The sequence below is a fragment of the Halyomorpha halys genome, unplaced genomic scaffold (assembly GCF_000696795.3).
Source record: "Halyomorpha halys isolate HHAL.00 unplaced genomic scaffold, Hhal_1.1 Scaffold488.1, whole genome shotgun sequence".
Taxonomy (NCBI): Eukaryota; Metazoa; Arthropoda; class Insecta; order Hemiptera; family Pentatomidae; genus Halyomorpha; species Halyomorpha halys.
Window position 1 is genome coordinate 670805 of NW_027112716.1, and position 23984 is coordinate 694788.

Genomic DNA, 23984 nt, shown 5'->3' on the forward strand with positions numbered 1-23984 from the left:
CTTAGGAATGTATGGCCGCGCCTGAGAGGTGGAGGTCTCACAGAGGACTGACGTTACAGTACCGGGAGGTTTGATCCATTGAAGCTGAAGACGGTTGTTTTTCTGTAGCTCTGTAATTATTGGATCATTCTGTTGTTCTGCCGCTATATGTACATAATCGTCAGTGAATTCAATATCCTCGACCCCCAAAAGTGCATCGGCGACGGTGTTCTCTTCCCCGGGTACGTGGCAGATGTCGGTCATAAACTGGCTAATGAAATTAACCAGACGAATCCGCATGGGTGTCGCTGTATCTGGCTTTTGATGAAAAGCATATTCCAATGGTTTGTGGTCCGTCCATATCTCAAAATGTCACCCGTCCAGGTAATGCCTGAAATGCTTGATGGCTCGGTGGATTGCCAAGAGCTCCCTATCGTATGTGGAATATTTCTTCTGCGCTGGGGTGAACGCCTTAGAGAAAAACCCGAGAGGTCGCCAAACGTTACCATCTTTCTGTTGTAAAACTGCTCCCATGGCGGTACTGGAGGCGTCGCATACTAAGACTAGATGAGCGTTCTCTCTAGGATGTCCTAGCACTACAGCATTCTGAATGGAAGTTTTGCAGCGTTCGAATGCTTGGATGGATTCTTCTTCCCAGGTGATTCGTCTCTTATCATTCTTCTTCGCCCCAGCGAGGAACTTGTTGAGTGGAGCTTGCAAATCTGCCGCTCTGGGTATGCAACGACGGTAAAAGTTAAACATACCAAGGAAACGTCGTAGGTCCCTTATCGTAGCCGGTCTGGGATATGAAGCAATAGCTTCAACCTTGGTCGGAAGAGTGCTAATGCCGGTGGCGTTGACCATGTGTCCTAAGAATGCGACTTCCTTGCGAGCGAAGACACACTTCGCCAGGTTCAAAGTGAGAACCGTGGTCCTCAAGTCGCCGCAAGACTTCCTGTACATGTGTTGTGTGCTCTTCTTCGTCTCTGGAGGCGATGATGATGTCATCCAGGAACCACCAAGCGAAGTCGAGACCTCGAAGAACCCGATCCAGGAACCGTTGGAAGGTCTGCTAAGCGTTCCTTAGTCCAAAACACATTCGAAGAAATTCGAAAAGACCGAAGGGTGTAATCACAGCAGTCTTTGGAATATCTTCTGCTACTGGAATTTGGTAATATGCTCGGTTGAGATCCAAAGTAGTGAAGATCTTCTTACCGTGCATATTAACGTTGAAGTCTGCCAAGTGAGGAACAGCGTATCTATCGGGTACCGCCCTGGCGTTCAACTGTCGATAATCTCCGCAGGGCCGTATACCTCCATCCTTCTTCTCCACTATGTGTAGTGGACTGGCCCAAGAGCTATTGGACAGTCTGCAAATTCCCTCTTTGCATCATTTGCTCGAATTCTAGCTTGGCGGCGTTGTACCTCTCTAGCGGCAGGCGGTGTGCTTTGGCTGTGACTGGGGCTCCGTGGGTTTCTATATGCTGGACGACGTCGTGCTTTGGCTCTTTGACGAAGGATGTTGGTTGCGTAACACTAGGGAACTGGCGTAGCAAGGCTGTGTACCATTCACCGGTTGGTACTGAATAAACAGTGGGTACCGGTACCTTAGCTAATCTTCCACGTGTCATCAATCCTGTTTTCTGGTCCACCAGCTGACATCCAGCGAGATCTACCATAATATTATAGTGATATAGTAGATCTGCACCTATGGTTGGATGACTCATGGTTGGTATTATGAACCTCCATGTAATTTTGCGCCGAAGACCGAGATCGAGGTTCTGGACTATGCTTCCATATGTGGGAATGGGCGTGCCATTGGCCGCATATAAAGTGAACTACATGTTCGGCTTTACTTCCTTGTTCTTAACCGGAAAAACAGATATAGTGGCTCCTGTATCTACCAGATATCTGGTCCCGGACTTTTTGTCGACGATAAAAAGTCGGCGGTTGGTAATTTCGGCGACGAAACCCGCCTCGTTCGCCGCTGCTTCTAGTTTAAAGTCCCAGCTGTCTTCCAACTGCAAGGTTGACGGCACTTGGTAGCCCTTTCTCCGAATCTGTTGTGGTAGAAGCAGAAACGCCGTCCACTCTTACTCCTCGAAGCCCTGCGATCCCTGTTGGGCGACCTGTTATCGCAGCGGCTAATCCTGGGTGCCATTAGCGTTTTCAGAGTGGCTAATTCCGCAGTAAGGTCATCAATCGCTACCTTAATGTCTTCCATCCTTGAAGAAGCAGGTGCTGAATGACTACCCATAATAAAATTACTTGAGGGATGCTGGATTTCTGCTATTTTATCCGCAATATGTGCCAGCTTCGTGGAATCCGTGTGATCTGTGGCGGCTAAGGTTGCTTGCATTCCCTCAGGTAACCCTCTTAGCCACAAGGTGTTGAGCATATCTCCAGGAACCTTACCTGCGGCCAATTGCTGCATTTCTAGGCCCGAAGATGGAGAGTAGCCGCTCTTTTATGGCTCAGTGGCAGGGGGGTTCCGAGCAAGATCGGCAACCTGCTTTAGAGCTGCTAAATCCAGTTGGGCGATGATCAGCTGAAACTTAGTTTTACTATTAGCTATACGACAAGAGCTGAACACTGCCTCAACTTGTATGAACCACAGGTCAGGTTCTTCCCTATAAAATGTGGGTAGCAGAGACAATGCGTTGGGTATTTTCGCCGATTCCACTAATTCCTTTTGCTCCTCCTCACCGGTTAGGTCGATTAAATTGTGCCCATGCATGCTTCACTAGAGTTCAATGAAATTATACGAAAAATAAACAGTAAACTTACGTTCGGGGTCACCACTTTAGTGCGTGTTCCTGTGTAACGATACAGATGACTCTTTAGTTACGTTCTTTATTTGTCAATACAACAATATTTACACTTACATATGTAACAAAACATTTATAATTTACAGTTTTTTTAGATAACAACACAAGTTCTTCATAATTAAATTAATTGTAATTGATCATATGGCGAGAGGTTTCAAATGGGTTTGCCACTAAAACAAATGTAAAATAATGAAACTTTAAATGAATTATAATTAAAAATAGATTTGAAAGAAATATACTAAAGAAATAAAAATGTTGATAATAATTTTGACAGTGGCAAACCCATTTCAAACACTCTCTTTGCAAACGTCAACTATTGCCGCTGAAGATGTTAATCATGCCACCACAGAACAAATAAAATAAAATCATATGTCATATCATAAAACATAAGATGACAAACACTTCTGATAATAAATAAAAAATCAAATACAATTAAACTAAAAATAATAAATGAAAAGGTACAATTTCTGTTAATATACATATTTGCAAGTAAGATTCAGGATTGAAGGTGTTATTTGGACTATCAGGAAAGATTGATGGATCAGTAGCATGGCCCATTGCACATGTTGTTGAGATCGTCAGGTGTTATTGGAAGGGACCTGAAGTTATTGGATTCTGGCAGGGATAAGTTTTGGAGTATTTTCCACTCAGATTTGGGATCAGGAGCATAGGAGAGGGCGTGATGAATGTTAAGGGATTTAGCACGTCGAACTGCTAACTGGGTTGCATTACTGAGCAGTTTAAAATTAAAATAATCTGCAGACAGGCGGGTCTTACGAAATTTGCGTCAAGCTGCTTCTCTTTGTTTTCGGAGTAAGCCAAGGTGCAGTTGGACGGCGTAAGGTTCGGGTTTTGAGTGGAGCATGGATGTCCAATATGGATTGCAGATGTGAAGTGAGGGTGGAAACCATAGGATCAATGGAGTTATAGGAAGGGATTCATAGGAAAGGAGATCCAAATTATGGTATGATATGATTTTGGGAGTAAAGCATTTGACTGGTAGGTCATACGATATTTGGATCAGATCGTGAGATGAGAGAAAGGGAACTGGGTGCTGGGAAGAGGAAAGGATTTTTACCAGGTGTCAGAGGATTGTGTGTGATGTGTAGGAGAATAAGGAACGAGATAAAGATTGAGAGAAAATATTAGGTCAGTAAGAAAGGATTTATCGCTGGATTGAGAGAGCATATTGGTGTTAAAGTCACCAGTGATAATAATATTGGAATAAGTGGAAACGAGTTGGACAAGGGAGGATTGGAAGGTGTTATCTTATGGAACTCGGGGAGGTCGATAAATGACAGCAAATAATAGAGGAGAGGATATGGTTGAAATTTCAAAAAACATGTATTCTGCATGGGGAATGTTAGGAGAGGGGGATTGGAGTAGGTTTTTGACCTTGTGACTAACATGAACATACAAGCAAACCACCTCCAGTACGATCGGATCTGTCTTGACGAAAGAAATTGTAATAGGAAATTGAAACTTGAGAGGAAGGAATAAAGGGTTTAAGCCACGTTTCGGATACTGCGATGATGTGGTAAAAGTTATCAAGGAAGTACTGTTTGCATTCATCGAAGTGGCCAATAAGGGATTGTGCATCAACGTGACAGGAACTGAGAATATTAGTCATAACTGTGGGGTGGTAAATAGGAAAATAAGAAAAAGGACAAAGGTTGAGGGATAGTGAATAACAATATTTTATATACTTCTACGATTATATAGAATGTGACAATAATAAAAAATTGCAAGGAATTTGTTGCTTGAGTTATCGAATTTTGAAAAAAATAGTCAATAAAGTTTGAGTTATGAAAAATTAAAAAAAGAAGAGATGTAAATAAAGGAAATTCTACATTTATAAAATGAAAACAAATGTAAAAAAAAATCTTCTATACAAAAAAAGATAAGGATAACAATATTGTGGTGATATGGATACTGAATTCAAATGAAGACATCCAAGTCGCTGGTCTTGCCTATGGTGACTGCTGGGTATCCGTTGGACTGCCTGAACCTGACCCTACCTCTGCTGAACCAGACGTACTTGATTTTCACCACTTTCTGCTTCTGCCTGGCTAACCAGTAGAGGTGCTGATTAGCGGGCGTCATGGCTTCGCTCAGATATACTCGGTACGTGTTGTTTTTGTCCCAACTTAAGTGATGAGTAGAAAAATCCCTTTTGGCACTTCTTTGCCGCGCCAGCTCATCCCTTAGTGTTTGGCGGACGAATCACATTATAATAGGGCCCGGCACTCCTTGCTGTTTAGACCTGAGGCGTTCACATCTAGATCTAAGTCTAGATCGTCCGGACACACCGGACAGAACCGTTCCCACAACACTCTCCCTGCTTCTCCGGGATTCCTCTAATCTCTACTGTATTTTTTAGGTTGCTTTGCTCAGCCTGATTAAGTCTACCCTCAAGGTCCGATAATTTCACTTTGAGGTTTTTGTTTTCAATAGATAATTCTTCCATTTTGCTTTTATGCTGCTCCAGGAGTGCTTCAATATTCTGTAGCCTTTCCATTTTTTGAAAGGAAAGCTCGGACTGCTTCTGAAGAGAGTTCTTTATTTCTTTCAGCTCTTCAATGCCCTGAAGCTTGGCCTTCATTTCTTTAAGCTCCTCGATTAGCCCCTTTAAGAGGTGAATCATTGAGGCAAGTTCATTACCTTTTAGTGTACTGGAACCTGATTCACATTCAGCACAGGTCCATTTTTTAATGAAATCTGGGTCTGAGTTTTCAAGTTTGATACATTTAATATGATATATATTTTGATAATGCAAACATGAAATTTTCAATTTGTCTTCTCTCGAAATTGATTTATTACAGGTCTTACAAATCACCATTTTTCTGATTAAAAGAGAAGAAAAAAAAATGAATGAAATTTAAAGGACTAGAAGCGGTAAATAATAATAACACAGTAACAGTTAGTTTTGTTTAAGCAGCTACTTACGGATAAAGCGCTCAGCCAAACAACAAATCCCCACTCCAGTCCACCTGTACTGAGCAACTAATATCCTCAATATTCACTATTTTTTCCTAAATAATTAGAGTGTCTAGGGCCACAATATTTCACTGTGTTTAGCCTAATATGAGTTTTGAATCTATATTCATTTTCTCTGAAGTTTTCACTAGTAACTAAATGAAGAGAGAAAGAGAGATAACACAATGTTCACGGTATAAGTAATACTCTAAGACTCCATTTGGTGACCAGTATTGAAACCATTTTGTTAAGAGATAATTGTTTAATTATAATTTCATCAATTTTTTATCTATAGTTAAAGTTTAATCTAGAATAAATATTTAATATGTTACAATATTTATAAATGTACAATTATAATCAAGAAAAAAAAAAAAGAGATCTTCTGATCCACAGAAAAATAGTGTCCACTCAGGAGCCTCTTCACACAAAGTACCTTCACTATACCAAAATCAAATACTTTTGGCAATGCAAATGAATTCATTTTCAGTATAGATTAGGAATAACACACTTTATCAGTGGATTAGGTATCTCTTCCTCTGTTGTAGAAAGTTTAATGAGCCTAGTTATTTATCAAAACTCTATTGTACCTTCGTTTACCTAGCAAACCTGGACCTGAGGGCGAATATTCCTGTATTAACAGTATGGAGTATGATTCCAGTATTATATAGATTGATGAGCAGTTTGTCTGCCAAATGGTTCTTGACAAGGTGATTCAACACCAAATGGTAAAAAAGGAACTTTTCCACAAGGTACTTCAATTGGGACAACTAAAAGAGGATTTAAATCAGTGTACGAATAATCCCTGGAAACTCACATTGAAGTTTTCACTTCCATTTTTTTTTTTAATTTATACAAGAGTACACACAAAATGTACTCCATCATAAAAACTTATTTTTGTATCCATTTTTCACTCTAGTAAATCTTTCTTTTCACATGACTACAGTTCAATTATCTGTTAATATTAATTACCAATTCTTTTTATGCACATTTTTAAGAATTACTCAACTATTTCATCAATAGAATTGCTGTTGTAGAAACTTGGCTTAAATATTAAACCTAATATTCTCACTTCCATTGTTTCCTCAACTATGATCTCATTAATCATGAATGTATTAACCAAATTGGTTGAGGCATTGGCTTGTTCATCCATGTTAGTCCTAGGTCTGCCACGCTTCCACAACTCGGTCAAAAACCTATAATTATTTTAGATAGACACCTATCTTAGAAGAACCATATTTCCCAAATCATTTGAAAATCTATCACCGCCCTAAAACAGTTCCTAAGATTCTGTGATTCCAGGGATACAAGGATCTATCAACTAGTTTCATTTCTTATTTTCCTTCACTTTGAATGTATTTCCTTGGTATAAGGCAAGCTGTCTGATATGATTGAATTGAGACTGAAGAAACTAATGAATTATTTCATTAAATTCAGCATCAGGTTCCTGAAGCACTCTTATGTCTCAATTTGGTATGCCAAGTTACGGTACCTTTATCCTGTTTTCTAATGGCAATATATCCTAAGTGTAATTTTTTGCCCATCCCACAGAACCAAAGTGGGCACTTTGCTCTCTATAACTAAATTCTATAACCCCGCATTCTTCTTTCAAATACCTAATTCCAGCCTACCAACTTGTATACCCCTCCCTTTCAAACATATTGAGCTTGTTGCTAAATGGAAAATTGAATTAAAATCAGGAAATGGGCAGAAAATAAAACATTTAAGTGAATTTAAGTTTAATAGGTAGATATTCACTCGGGATAAATAGGCTAACATACCTTCAATACAATGTATTCGAACTAGAGACAGTCCAATTGGAGATGGCCGATGTGGAGATCTAGTGGCAAATACTCCTGTTTTGTATCCTTTCAACCTCGGAGGAGAAACTTTAGCTAAGGCATGTTTGCTTTCATTACGATTAAAGTGAAATAAAATCCTATAAAATGTAAAAAATTGGATATAAGTATATTTAAAATGGATTCATTTATATTATTAACAATTATAATAATAATAATAATAATAATAATAATAATAATATAAAAATGAGCTAAACTGCATTGTTCAATGTATTGAGATATTAAAAAGCATTTATCTATCACTTAATTAGTAAGTACGGATATCAATGGGGATGCAAATAGAACAAACAAATATTTATATTGGAAGAGTGATAGTTGACCATAAGTAGTAGATTGTAAGAAGAGAGTCCGGAAGGCAGTCAATTAAGGTACAAAATAGTAACAAAAACTATTTATAGATAGACAATGTTTCGCCCCACTTTGCAGGACTTTGTCAGGGTTAAATGATAAAAAGATAGAAATACTGTAAGATATAAAAAAATTAGAACATGAATAGAAAGGGATTAAAAGTTATATGAAAAAACAGAAACAAATTAAATTAAAAATAATAAATATAGATGAATATAAAACTAAATAATAATAGGAATGATAATGAGCGATAGAATTGTAAATAGAGAACTAGAGTAATGAACAGTAAAACAGTACTTGTTAGAAGTAGAGACAAATATGGTATCTCTAAAATAAATAAATAGTTTTCTTTACTATTTTGTACCTTTATTGACCCCACCCAAACCATCTTCTTACAAACAATTATTTACACTTCTTTTTCGTTCTAAACGGATCCTAGAAATGATGATTGTGAATGTTATCAGAAGATGTGTGAATGGTCCCAAATATATCTCTATATAAAAACAAATGTAACTTGAAAAAAAAAAAAAACTCCGCCAGTGGGTGAAGAGTTGCTACCCTTAGTCATGCTAGGTGAACCACTGCCAGTCCCAAGCCTGGATAAAGGAGGAGGGTTGAGTGTGGGGGATAAGCAACCTCACCTCTATAAAAAAGGTATAGGTATGGTATAGGTCCAGAACCTGGCGGAAAAGAATGGTAAAGGTTAAAAATACAAATGTATTCCCCAGAGGGACCTATTCGGATTCGGGGGGGGGGGTCCCAACCAGCACCAAATCTTGAAGAGGTTTTGAGGAGGAAAGAAAGGAGGAGCAAGAGAAGGAAAAACAATCAAGGACAAGGACTCAGAATCGGTACCTGGAACGTACAGAGTACATTACAGCCGGGGGCAAGCAGAACATTGGAATCAGTGCTGCAGCAATAAAATTTGGATGTGGTGGCGCTTCAGGAAATCCGAGGGGGGATACTGAAATGGTATCACTTGAAAAGTATTTATTGATAAACAATGGTACTAAGGAGAATCGGAGAGGTACCAAGTTTATGATAAAGAAAAGTATCCGACATACAATGATAGGATATAACTGCGTCAATGACAGGATCTGCGGAATCAGATTAAGGGGTAGATTCTGCAATATACCATTAATAAGCACACATGCCCTATGTGAAGATGCAGAAGAAATAGACAAGGAAGCATTCTATGACCGACTGACTAAGATGTATATACCGCAGTACGACACCAAAATTATACTTGGCAATTTCAATGCACAGATAAGCAAGGAAGAAATATATAGACCCACTACCGCGCAGCATATCAGGCACGATACAACAAACGACAATGCCTTCCGAACTGTTGAGTTCGCTGCCTCAAGAGATATGAGAGTTATGACCACTATGTTTCCCCACAAAAATATTCATAAAGAAACGTGGGTAAGCCCAGGTGACAGAACTAGAAGACAGCTGGACCACTTAATGGTTGACACATGGCACTGCTCGCACATAACAGATGCACGAAGCTACAGAGGAGCGGACTGCTGCTCAGACCACTTCCTGGTTCTAGCGAAATATAACCAATGCTCGGCACTGAGGAAGAGGACATCGGAAGGAAAAACATCTGGCTTTGAGATGGAAGGACTGATGGAGGAAACTACTAGGCAGAAATACCAAGAGAGACTTCAGCACTGGTGTCGAGAGTGGATTGTGGAGGAGCTGGGTGCAGAGGAAATGTGGAACAAACTGGGAGAAGCAATGAGGACTACGGCACATGAAGTTTTAGGACAGAAAGACTGGAAGGAGGAACCCATGATTTGATCGGGATTATGAGAGGGCCATACAAGGAATGAGGCTCGAATGAAGATGCTCCAAAGGAGGATTCGCAGGACATTATTCTGAAAGAAGAAGAAATGCCAAAAGAATAACACAAGATAAGAAAAAAGCACACGAGGCAAGAAGACTCGATTAGATCCAGGAGCATTTTCAGGCACGAGAAAGCCGAAAGTTCTATAAGGGCGCTGAATGGCTAAAACAGGGTTTCACTCAACAGACTGAAATGTGCCTGGACCAATGTGGAAACCTTATCACCGGGGCTGAACAAATCAAGGATAGGTGGCTCCATTACTTTAAGCAGATCCTAAACCCTGAGACAAACAATATGTACTTCCACCAGGTTTACCAATCTAATAATGACGAGGATATTGATGAGGAGGTACCACCGGACAGGGAAGAAATTATGGACATAATTTGGTCTCTAAAAAATAATAAGAGTCCAAGACCCGATGAAATCCCTTCAGAATTAATTAAATATGCAGGGCAAGACACTTGGGAACAGATTTCCAAGGTGATATGGGATATATGGATGAAAGAAAAATGTCAGCTGACTGGGGAGAAGCTATTATAGTCCCTATACATAAGAAAGGGAATAAACTAAAATGAGAAAATTATAGCGGTATAGCACTCCTTCAAACAGTTTACAAGATCTTGTCAGTAGCAATTTGTAGGAGGATGATGGAGAGGAGCGAACAACTGCTGGGCGAGTACCAAAGCGGTATCCGCTCAGGACGGTCAACAGACCACCTGTTCTCAATGAGACAAATACTCAAGAAAACGTATGAGTACAATGTTGAATTACACCACCTCGTTATTGACTTCCAATAGGCTTATGAGTATAGACAGAGGAATATTATTAAAGGCATTGCAGTCACTGGGAATACCTAGCAAGTTAATAAGATTAACAAAGATGACCCTGGAAAGGACTAGTTGCAAGGCGAAAACTCGAGTGGGCATCTCAAATAGCTTTAGGGTTAACAGTGGCTTAAGACAAGGAGACCCATTATCACCAGTACCGTTCAACCTCGCACTAGAAGCTGCCATAAGAAAAATAAAGACAAACCCAGGTGGCACCATTTACAATAGGCTCACACAACACATGGCTTATATGGATGATGTAGTCATCACAGGGAGAGCCAAAACAGCACTGGCCGGTGCTGTAGAAGAATTCAAGAGAGCAGCACAGGATTTAGGACTTAATATAGTGAAAAGACTAAATATATGAAAACCTCTAGACAGACTGGGGAGAGAAGAGATATTGTGGATGTGGGGGAAAACATGTTTCACAGCTGGAGTACTTTCAAGTACCTGGGAGGAGTTGTGACAGAGAACAATAATTTAGAAGTAGAAATTAAGTGCAGAATGGTAGCAGGAACCAGATGTTTCTATCCCCTGCAAAAAGCTCTCCGATACATAAGTCTCTCCAGGAAAGCAAAGCTTTTGTTGTATAAAACAATAATTAGGCCAGTGGTAATGTATGGCAGTGAGACATGGAGTCTAACCAAGGAAAATAGAAGAGCTCTACTGGTTTGGGAGAGAAGAGTCCTGAGAAAGATCTTTGGAGCTGTTAAGGAGGAGCACCGGAGGAGAATCAGAAGCAATGGTGAACTAAAATAATTGTATGGAGAGCGTGATATCCTCTGTGCTATTAAGAAGAGCAGGCTAAGATGGTTGGGACAAGTAGAAAGGATGGAGCCCTGTAGGCTACCTAAAAGGATGCTAAATGGTGCACCAGGAGGAAAAAGGAAAGGGGCAGACCCAGACGTCGGTGGCTGGATGATTTGAGAAGGGTGGGAATTGAAAATTAGATGAGTCTCGCTGGAGACCGTGAGGCATGGGGAAGAATGGTGGCAGAGGCTCAGGTCCTACAAGGACTGTGACACCCAACAGTGAGTGAGTGAGTAACTAAAAAAGTAATGAAATTGAATGTCATCAATAAAAACAGCGAGATAAGTACATTACAAATGGTCACATTTAGAAAAAAAACCAACCAGTTTCAGGAAAAAGTTGTGGACAGTGAGCTAACAGATTTATTTAATTTTTTTTTTATTTGATGTATGGATTCTACATAGCTTTAAATGAAAACCCTCAAATTTTTAAGGAAGTTAAAAATTCTCTTTTAATTATTGCCAATTTTTTTTTTATTATGGAGCCAGCCAACTAAATTGGTACAGTATTCTTCACATACCGTTGGTACTAAAAGGGTAGAGAAAAAATTATTTAGAAAACTTAAATGGAGATCATGATGAAGGAAAATCATTTTTGTCCAGGTTTGACCATTTAATCAGAAGTCATCTGTAAAATTAAAGATTTATTTAACCTACAGATCTATCAAATAGCAGATATTTAAAATGTTTTTTAATGTACATTGTAATTCAACAACTTTTTTTTTTTTTTTTCATAACCTCTTATTTCCATTTTCTGCAATTTTGATTGGTTAAATAATTACCTGTATAGCAAGGTTAATGATATGTCATTTGAGAATAAAAACTACAGTATGGCCTGTTCTTGAAGCAAAGGAGTATCCAAGGAATTACTTTTTCAAATCCATAAGCGAAATTGGTGGATGAAACTTGATAAGATTTATACTAGACAATGATTAAACTATTTCCCAACATAAAGCCAAATATCAAACAAGCTCTTTTAAAAATATAGGTGTGTCAAGGAAAATACACTAGTGCATGCATAAGCAATAGTGGATGAAATTGATATGAGACCATCAATGTACCAATTCGGACAATTCCTGAAATTTCATCAAAATGGGATTATCGGAAGTTCATATGCATAAACACCTATTTGACCACAGATAGACAGACAGAAATAGATCACTAACTTTGTTTCTTGATGTCTAGAAAGTAAAATTTAAAAAACATTAATTTCATCGTCTATTGAGGCCTTGTAGTGGTGAAAGCCAGGTTCTTTAATTCTGGCACAAGTTCTAGACAACTTCTGTTTTTTATGATGGACAATTTTATTATTTTATCTAATTTATCTGTTCTGGTGTAGCCTTACTTTCAAAAAGAGCTAGAATGTTCTGCTGAACTTTACACAGTCCTCAAATTCCATGTAAAATATTTCTTTTTTTAGTGGCAGAGGCCTCTTAATCACTTCAGAGCATTCTTTCTAGTCAGATCAAATAATGTTTGTTTGCTATAAAATCTATACCTAGTTGGCGTTAAACAAACGACATGTTTTCCAAGGTTACCATTGTTCTACAACTGTAGTGAGCTCATGGACAAGGAACACTGTCTCACCTATAAGAATTTAGTCATCACAATTTTAATTCATGTTTTCATAAAAAACTTATTTTATTTATAAAATTAAATTTATTTAATTTTATAAAATAATATTAATTTTATTAATTATAAAATAGGGTCTATGGTCATTTTGATCTTGTAAACCAAATAGTCACACATTTACAAAATTGCAATTTACCAACCAAACAGCGATCATTTGTAAATTCTTGATATATTCAACCTGATCAATGGGCCAGTAAGAGAGTTTACTGAGGACAAGAACCACAATGAAAATAAACATAAAAATGTGGTAAGATGCACTCACCATCACTTTCACTTACCACCATACTTGGAGTAGAAATTAATACTCACTCAAGTAGGCTCCTGAAAATTATGTTAATACTTCCCTTTGCTATATGCTTCATATATAGGTAAATGAAAGTAAGAACTGACTATTGTCATAACAACCATAGAAACACGAAAACATTAACCTATTAAATGCTAACTTATGGACTTCACTCCAGTATTTATTAATTTATTGGCTCAGGTGGTGGAAGAAACTGCTCAGATCCCATAAAGTGAGTCTAATAAAATGCATATTTGTTGTGTATCTTCATATGAGATTTTTACCACCCTTAGATCATTACCCACCAATTCCTTCAAGTGCCTTAGAAATTTTACCAGTTTTCCTTTTAGAATTTTCAAAATATAGAATTTTGGCTGCTCTACTATTATTCTTCTTGATTATGTGCCATATCCATTTGATGTATTGAACTATCAGGGACTAATTATAATGAGATAAGTCATATAACAATCAGAAAGACCATTGACCATGGGCCAAGCTATCTGAAACTGAAACCATACTGAATAAGTTCTCTATACTTTCCTAAAACATAATTGTTGTGGCCAACATATGGACCACAAATCGATTATTGGAAAATATGATTTTTATTAAGTCAAAAAACAAAACAACTACTTTCTGTTGTTTTTTATACTGAAAATGGACAGACAACTTCTTAACGTCTCAGTACACACATATAGTTTCCATTGTCTTCTCACTACGCACTCGTAGTTGCCAGCATCCTGGCCATCTCCGTCATCTACATTATTTTAGCCAAGGTGGGCGGACTACTTCGGCTCATCCTCCAAGAGGACAAGGCGGGCGGATGTACGTTCTTTTGTCAATCTACCTCCACGAGAACATCCACTCAAGACAACAACCACAATCAGTGCCTCATCAATCACTGGTGATATAAGACCTTTTTTTCTACTCTCTTTTGTACAATTCATTTAATTTTGTAATAGTTTTAAATTTGTTTGTTCTTTTTTCTAGTTTATATATTTTCTATATTTTGTTTACAGTTTATTATGTTGGGCTAGTAAAGGTTCCTTTTGAACCCCTACCCGCCGTAATAATAATGCTTTGGTAGCTAAGGTATTTTTTTTTGTACCAAAACATAATTTCTTTTTATCAAAAAAGAATCGGCCAATTCTTCCATTAAAGACTTCAGAGAATGGACTTTGAAGTTCAGTATTCAGCAGTCTGATTCTTTGGTAATTGCTCCATATTTAGGTATCTGCTTAAAATACGAATAAGGTTCTAATTAACACCTAGTTCTTTCCAAATATTTTCTTTTTTCGGACGGCAAAATTTATGCAATTTAACGTGTCTCTTTCTCAACAAATAATGACCAGTTGATCAAGATGAATTTCACTGATATACTATTTGTAGCCTTATTACTCTACATATTGAAAAGATATATAATATCCACCAATCTGGTGGACTTATTTCCTAGTTAATTATCTTAAAACAAATTTTCTCATTATGATTTTAACAATCTTCTCAGAGGTTCATCAATGCTCAATAAAATCTTCCCATCTATCTTGTACATTATGATATGATAAGATAATTTTTCTATTTCATATATTTTTTTTTTTATTTTATTCCTGAGCAATAATTTATAAATCATCATTGAATGCTGATTACTTAAAAAAAAAAAAAAGTAATACTTCTTAGCATCATTGATTTATCTGTACTTGTCTGATTTAAGAGATTTTTATCTCAAATTCTATAAGAGTATGGTGAAAGAATAATTGATGTTTTAAGTTATTTAGAAAGAAGTATTTATGGATAGAAATATATAAACAATTCCAAAAGGAAGAATGAATAAGATGACATTTACCAAAGGAGGCAGTTATATGTGAGAGAATGCAAAAAGTGACAGGTTGAGTTTTGATATTCAGGGAGTGGATTGAGGAATACTAGCATGGAAAATGTTATTAATACCTAACACCAATTTACGAAGATGCCTCAATCAGTACAAATAAAAAACTGAATATAAATATAACCAAATGAATAAAGTCTAATGAAATTTATAAATTTAGAATCATAATAATTTATATAACTTCTTATAGGTATAATGTTGTAATTGTGAAAATAGAAAATTTAATTCGGAAATCAGCCATAATATAAGGAAAACAAACAAATTAAAGTAGTAGTAATAATTCTCTAAATAACAAAAGACTGACATGCATTTAAACTATTTCTCTTTTCCAATACTCTTATTTTCAATAGTGCCATCATCATAATGGCTCTACAACCAGGGTATCCAGCAAAGTAAGTTTAAGATTTTCCCTTAATTTTCCAAATATTCTCTGACAGTTTCCAAATCTATAATACTTGTTACCTCATAATACACCATTTAATGATTACGCACTATTATTCACTCAATTTTTACTTAATACAGGCACTTATCAAATGTTAATACATGTAAACTTTATATTGGGATTAGGCCTTCTATAATTAGTTATTGGACACTGATATTTAGAAAACCTCTCCATATTGTTACCACACAAAACCACTAAACCACACAATGGTTTATTATTCCTAAAATAATTTGCATACATGATATCTCTGTAACAGATTAAATTTTTAACAAAAATGAAATATTTGGATTGATTATTTTTATAAGCTTTGATATATAATAATGGCTGAGATATGGGTATAAAAAACCTCTAATCAGACACCATTTTGAAACAAAATGATCGATGATATGTCATGATCCTATAATCATCCTAGAGTTACCAAATCTAAAAAAAAATTACCCCTGCCATCTCACAGAAAAGACTAAAAAAAACAGTGGAGTTAACAATGTTTTTCCTCATCAATTACAAAGGTTCATTTAGTTTATTGAAAATGATAAACCAAAAATGGGCATAATCTACACCTTCAGGGAAAAACAGAAACACTAAGTAACAGCTCTGAAAAATATAGAAAAAATGAGCTTTGAAGGATTAAAATCTGTCAACAATTTCTTATGAAGAGCGTTAAAACACTTAGTAAAAATAATTGAGAACTGAAAAAAAATTATCATTTTTGGACATTTAATTACAATTATAACATAAACTAGTCAAATGGAAATGAAATAAGTGTGTGTGGGGATAACTTGATGTTTAATAAATCAAAATGTACATAAATCACTTTGTAATCAATCAGTGATTACATTGTTTGTGGCTTACCCTACCATGAATCACTTCCCGCCTGCTTGAGATTCAAGTGAGAAAATACTATTTTTCAAAAACATTTTTTGAAGTGAAAATTTCAACCTCGCTTTTATTTCACGATACTAATGAGTGAGCAGCAACTCTTCACAAGCAGTTTCTTTTTTTTTGTACCTTTATGAAATTTTTTATCATATGGCTACATAGCAACTTTTTCTAAACCATGAACAGTTTGTTTCTATTACTTATCTCCAAATTATCACCTTGAAAAAGTGATAATTAGTAAAGTAAACCAGGATGTACTTAAAATATTGAATATTATATTGCTTCCACAAATTAATTAATGGGGAATAATGTAAAACTACTCCAAAATCAATTTCATTTGATTTCATACATTACTTTCACTTAAGCACAGTTAAATTATAACTTAAATATAACCTATTTACTTAGATATATTCATATGCATTGGAAAACATCTTGTTCCTTTTTGATTTTTTTTCACAGACAACAAATCATTAACCATGAAATATTGAAAAATGAGCAATTATGTACCCAGAAGAAATGGTGAGGAAGCTATACTGTCTTGAATATTGTTTTTTTTTAATGCTAGTTATAATGAGTTAGAAACACTTTTTTTTATGTTTATCATTCTAATTTCCTGAACACTGACGGCAATTTTCTTTTTTTTTCTCAGATTTCCCAACTTTTCCAGAATTGCAAAATTCTCTGACTTTTGTTTGAGTTTCCAGATCAATTGAGGCACTGTATGACCCAGTTTCAAGTCATGGCCTCCTTCAGCAGCTACTGCCATTTATCCCTGTCCTATGCGTTATATTCCATTTTATCCTGTCCCATATTCTCAGAATACTCTCCTAGTATCCTCATCCACTCCATAAAACCATCTCAATTTAAGCCTTTCTCAGCTTCTTGTGCTTTACAATTTTTTCAATAAACAAAAATTTAATTAACAATATGGCACATCTCTGAATAACATTCACTGAATTTTTTTAATAACATCAACCATAATTTTTATATGAATTGAAAGTAAGTTATAAAGGAAAAAATAACAAAGTTTAAATATTAAACAAAAAAAAAATTACCACATATGGGAATATTCTATAAGTCCCTCCAAGGCATGTTCAGGATTTGTGAACACAGTTTTGGAAATTGTCAGTTTTCCTAACAATTGTGGGCAAAGAGTAGGCTGTCTAGGAACTCCTTTCTTTACCGGAAATTCAGTTGAAATATATCCTATTGGTTCCAAAACAATATTATCATTTTCATCTTCTTGTAAAACGTTACAAGAAGATTTATCATTAAATTTACAATCAAGACATTTCCAGTTGATGATTTTAGATTGTACTTCTTCAATTTGTTTGTCCTGAGAATATTTTAAGTTTCGAATCTGTTGCCTGTAAACAAATAAAAGGAATCAACTAACTTTATTCCAATAAGGATGTATGATTCATAATTTAAAACATCATTCCAGATTAAAATTATCATAATACAAAGAAGACATAAATAAATAAGCAAATATAATTATAAAATATAAACACAAACACTGATTGATGAGATAAAACTTGTAGAAACTATATTCCACAGGCAACAAAACTAGGGTTGCCACCGTCCTTACCAAGAAATTCATAGCAAATAGTGTAACCGAGCTGGAGAAGGGAAGGGCAAAAATTTAATAATTAGCAAATAGCTGAGTAAAAAATGTTCACTAAGAAAAATTATATGCATTCTAAATAATCTTTTATATATAAAAAAAAAACTTAAGTAACAAAAAGTAGTTGATAATACTGTTAAATATAATTATTTTAAAAAAAACATTTAGAAAATCAAGGGGCATATTTTGCCTTAGACTAGAGATAATATTGTGATTAGAATCAATTGAGAAAATTAAGAACAACAAATCCAGAACTGATCAATCCCGATTATAAAATTTTATTGAAGGTTGTAAGGAAAAAAATAATGAGCAAAACTAAAGAAAAACTGCAACCAGTAGAAAATTGTAAAGGTCACACTACAAACCAAAACAATATTAGATAGCACAGAGGCAAGCATTTTGGTGAGGTTGTGGTGGTACGAAACACATTATTAGACATTGTGAATAAGAGCTGAGCTATTTCCTCCTTGTCTAAACATTTCTCAAACTCATCCAGAAATATAAGTGTTTAAAAATTTACTAAAATCAAATTAATATGGGACAGGATATCAGGTCAAAACACAGGACTGTTCTGAAAAACACGAGATAAGGAGCAATTCTGCAGCAGACCAATGGTTCTAAGCGCATTAATTGATGAGAACCACCTTAACCTAAAAATAAATTCTAGCACCCTGTTAAAAAGAAAAATATAATATGTAATACAGGACTAGATAAATATTAATAACAAAGCAATTGAACTACAGTTAATTATTTTCTTGAGAGAGTTAATACAGAGAGATATCCTTCAGTCCATAAGCTAAAAAGTTTAATTGATGCAAGCCCTTATTGCATCAGATATCAAAAATTATGAATCAAACCTTAACACTTAAAGGATACATCAGTACAAAGCAATTTTGAACTAGTTTATAACTGTCACTCCAGTGTAGAAGTGGGCATGTACTTATACGCATAGAGAAAATGGTAGACCATTTTTGTCATAAGCTTGAAGTAACTGACAACAGAATTCAACAGTTGTGATCCAATTATAGCAATAATAATAATTGTTTAGGTTATAATTCCAAATTCAAACATGGCATGTGAATATACACCCACCTGCCATTTGAGCCTGGTGTAGCAACAAATGAATTAAGAATCCAATCTAATAGGAATCACTCTCTAAGAAAAAAATAAAAACCTTCAATGAACTGGAAACTCTTTGAACAATTTAATTTATTTAACTAAACAAATAAAATGAACAAAATATGAGAATATCACCCAAATTAATACTTTCTAAACATTTTGAAACTGTTAATATAAAGAGAAATTCATTAAACAAGAGTACTACTTATGGTTAATATTAAGTTTATTTATTCAAAGCAATCACAGAGATAGAGTAATTACAATGAACCTAGAAACATAAAGAGGGTACATCTAAATAAACTGATGACAATAAATTTTTCATTATGACTGAAAAAACAATATTAACCGACCATTGAAATGAATATTATTTATAAAAGTAAATATTGTATCAGAATTAATAAACTTTCATTAATATGTTTGTAATCATATAAAAAAAACGTGTGATATGTGAAAAACATTAAACAGAAATACCTTAAATTAGAAATTTCACTTCTAGCAACCTTCAATTCATTCTTAAGCTTGCTAAATTCCTTTTCTAGGGCATCTTTGTCCATAATTTTTATTTTAGTATCACACTTTGCAAATTAATCTAAAAATAACATAGTAATGAAAATAACTACAACCTTATCAAAGATTTCAGAGGACGAGATACTTTAAATACTATTATCAAAATTCAAGTATCGCATCCACACAGCCAAATTTAAATTTAATTTGATTGTGCTACTCAAAACAGAACTAACTCATTCGTTGACGAACACTCAATTCATTCAGTAATGCAGCGCTCCCATAAATATTACTTTTTTGGGAGTCAAACGAACGACTTTTGTTCTTAAGGGGCCTCTACATGTTGGCCAAGCCATGGCGAACTCCAAAGGACATGCACGAGCATGTGGATGGGTGGCTTGTACAGTTGGCCTAAGCTCGTTGGCGATCCGTCGAGAGTCGGTTTTTTGGACACAGGTCGAAAGGGGTTCGTGAGAGCGCTCGTGTAGCATCTCCACCATTGTTCTTTGTCTAGTTGCAACTGAGAGCTGTTAGGAGATTAAAGGTGTTTGTTGGTACTTTTTATGAAGTTTTATATTTAATCTGATTTATTTATATATAATTTCCTTTTATTTTATTTTTTTGTAATATAAATAATATAATCCCAGTGCAGTAGCTGAAACCTCTAGTACGTCCGCCATGCTTGCCTCTCTGAATAACACTGACATGTGGATGGTCTGCTCTTTGTATACCGAGGATTTGTACAAGCCTCCGATTCCCGGCGAGCGGCCAACGTGTGGATCCGCCTTTAGAGAATTTAATATATTTTAAAATCAGGCCACAAACGAAATTAATGTATTATAAAACTTGGAGTACAGTTGTACAAAATAAGCTACAGCGGCGGGAAATCCAACTGTTAATATTATACTATTATACTTCTTTAATTAGATCACAGCTGTTGAATTCCAATCACAGCATTCGCGCAAAAGGGATAATGAACTCCTAATGAACCCCTAATGGATTATTTTCTATAGAGCTCGGACCTTTCAGTAAATGAAATTTTTAGTGAAACTAATATTATATATTAGGAACTATTTTGTTTTTAGAAGAAATTAATGACCACAAAGATGGAGTCCAAATGTTTTATCCGTTATTAATATCTTTTTGGCCAAATTAAAGTCTAACATAACCTAAGTACGCAAAATTCTTTGCATAACCATGCACCGTCAGCACCATCTTGTAATTTTGGTTGTATTACATCTGACTCCAATAGATAATATTAGGCACTCTTGACCAGATGGCCTCGATAATGCGTATTGAATATAATAATAATCTTTATTTATTCTGGATTGATCCCTTTAGAATAATTTACAGGCGTCAAAATTAGTGTTTAGAGCCTTAGAGTAAATTACAAAATAGAGATGAAATTACAAGATGTCATAAAATAAAATAATACAGTGAATTTAAAAATATACAATTAAACATCCATATTTAACAGAATATATAAAATAATGATAAAACAAATAAAATGAAACCACTAGTCATATCATAAAACATATGACTTATGATAGTAAATAAAAATAAAAATAAAATGATAAAAAATCAAATACAATTAAACTAAAAAGTAATAAATCAAAAGATATAATTTCTGCTAGTGTACATATTTAAAATTATAAACGAAAATCTAAGACATAAAATATATATATAAGCTTTTTTGAAACTTTCAATTGTTATTCTTCCGGAATTGGGTGGACAGAAGGTAGTCGAAGATACGGGCTTTGAAGATTGGAAGGGTGTTAGAACTACGAATATTGGAGGGAATAGAATTCCATAGGGAAGAGGAACGGATGAGGAAAGATCTACCAAAGGCTGCGGTTCGATGGGCAGTTACATATAAGTCTGAAGGCCGTGAGCGGGTATTGCGGGAATGCACTGAGGACTGGAAATTGAAGGATATCTGAGATGTACGATGAATAACTTGTCAGAGAAGGGAAGCAAGGAAATATTTACGACGGGAGGAGGGGTAAAGCCACTTCAATTCTTCATAAAATCAGATGACAGAGGCGTCCCTGGGGATCCCAAAGATGAATCTTACAAAGCAATTATTTAACCATTTTAATTTTATATAGGTAAAGGTAGTTGGTTAGGAGGTGATAAAACAGGATGAAACAGACGGCTGTCAGCCGTAAGTTCTCTAAGGATAGTAACCTCGTCCTATAGAGTACTATTCCTGTAGGTACGAAGGATGAATGCATGCCCAGAGGGTAGCCAGCCGCCGGGTCATGCAGGATGGTAACTTCGTTCTACCGGGTACTATTCCTGTAGATATGAAGGAGGAATTTAGATCCGGCGGCTAGCCAGCCACCGGGTCCTACGAGAGGGTGCCAGGTAGAGGAAGAAGAAGTTGACTATTAGAGAACTAGTGTGAAATAAGACTCTTCATATTAAAAAATAAGTTGGAAGAATATACTGAATGTCTTATTTGCTGTCCCAAGAAGGTACTGGTTCAGCACTATCGGTGGGGTATTGATTCTAATAACGATACAAAGGGCAGTAAGAGGCACCGCCTGTAAGAATTAACTTTTTTGTGATTCAATATACTCTTTTTGGTAAACTATATTTACTAAATCAACATGTGTTACGATTCTGATACAATTTATATCTTTATATATAACATTATAAAATTATGTACATTTTACTGAATAAATGAACAGAATAAATAGCTATAGAAAACTTAGGTGCTGCTCCGAGGTGAAACGAACTGAAGCACTTCGTCTTGGTGGGAAGCGATAACGGTTGCACTGGCTGTAATAGTTACAGTCTAAACCAGCGGGTACCGTGATGCTGCAGGTTTGTCTTGCTCAATACCCTGCAGAGATATACTTTTACTCTAAATTTTCCTAATTTTATTTTAATCATTTCCTGAAAACAGCAACTATATATAATGTCCTAAATGTTGGAGGATGATTCAACAGTGCCTATGTATAGTTTAGTTAGTTCATTATTAGTAGTTTAGTTAGTTCATTATTAGTAGTTTAGTTAGACGTACAGTGGAACGGGCGGGTTAGGACACAGGTCCCAGTGCGCTCGGTTCAGAACGTTGTGGGTTCGATTCCCAATTGAGGCATTTAACATTTTTTGGCGGTCCCATGGAATGAATCTTGACACTCCCACCTTGGTTAGTACGCGGAGCCAACTTAGGTAGCCGTCAGGGGTTGGAAAAAAGGATCATTTGGTCCACTTGCCAGAATTGTTCCCCCACCAAATTCCAGTACCAGTACCAGTAGACTTACAGTAAGTAACATTGAGAAAGTTTTCTGACGTACATTATACCACGTACGTAATACCACGCAAGATTTTTTTTCTTTTGATTTTTGGGGAAAAAATTCAAAATATTATATACAGAACAAGATGGGAAAAAAAGAAGCATTTTGCACGGTTAGATTTTTCTAGACTTTTAGCATGTAAGAAAAAAACAACAACAACGAAGAAAAAAATTCAAACCCCGTCTTTGCGGGAATTAGTTCTACCTATCACCATTTTTTTTATTGCTGCTTTGTCTAAACAATAGCACATCTGAGAATTTTAGTGTTTGAGGTATTTCATAGATTGTATCATAAGCTGTGGTTACTTTGTGACAACCGTGCGACATCGACAAAAGAAATCGACGTTTTAAAACATCGATGTCGAAAAAACATCGATCTTTTTTTTAAACCATTTCAGTAACATAAGGCCTGTTCCAACGACTACGCATGCTCCGGCCAGTCAGAAGTGCTTTTCCAATCAAGGAATAGGACATCAACTACAAAACATTGATGTTTTAATATATTGTTACTTTCAATAAATTACCATAAAAATGACGATGTTTTAAAATATCGTTGCTTACAATAAATTACCCATAATACATCGATGTTTATGAACAACTATTTCAGAAAAAAGATATATTTAAGATATATCTAATGAAATATATATATATAAGTTACAGCCTCAGTCAGCTGTTACTTCGATGTCAGCTGACTGAGGAGATCAGCTGATCGCATGTATATAAAGAGATGTACCGAACCCAATAAAGTTAGTATGTTACAGCAGTTCACACGTGTTACATCTTATTCCTTCTTCTCTTTTTTGACATTTGACATTCGCCGATACTTAACTGGTGCCGAAACCC

The 23984-nt window shown here is 35.6% G+C and overlaps 1 protein-coding gene across 1 annotated transcript in view; it reads right to left on the minus strand.

Moving 5' to 3' along the window:
- The window catches only part of LOC106683489 (tRNA (adenine(37)-N6)-methyltransferase), a 25781-nt gene extending 5591 nt beyond the window's left edge, over window positions 1-20190 (minus strand). Inside the window, exons 1-3 of the mRNA XM_067050510.1 lie at window positions 19805-20190; window positions 17646-17957; window positions 7562-7719 (exon numbers count right to left, since the gene is read on the minus strand). Of these exons, the coding sequence (XP_066906611.1) occupies window positions 7562-7719; window positions 17646-17957; window positions 19805-19887 (553 nt within the window). The 5' untranslated portion in view covers window positions 19888-20190. The remainder of the gene's footprint in view (window positions 1-7561; window positions 7720-17645; window positions 17958-19804) is intronic.
- Window positions 20191-23984: the final 3794 nt, after the last annotated feature.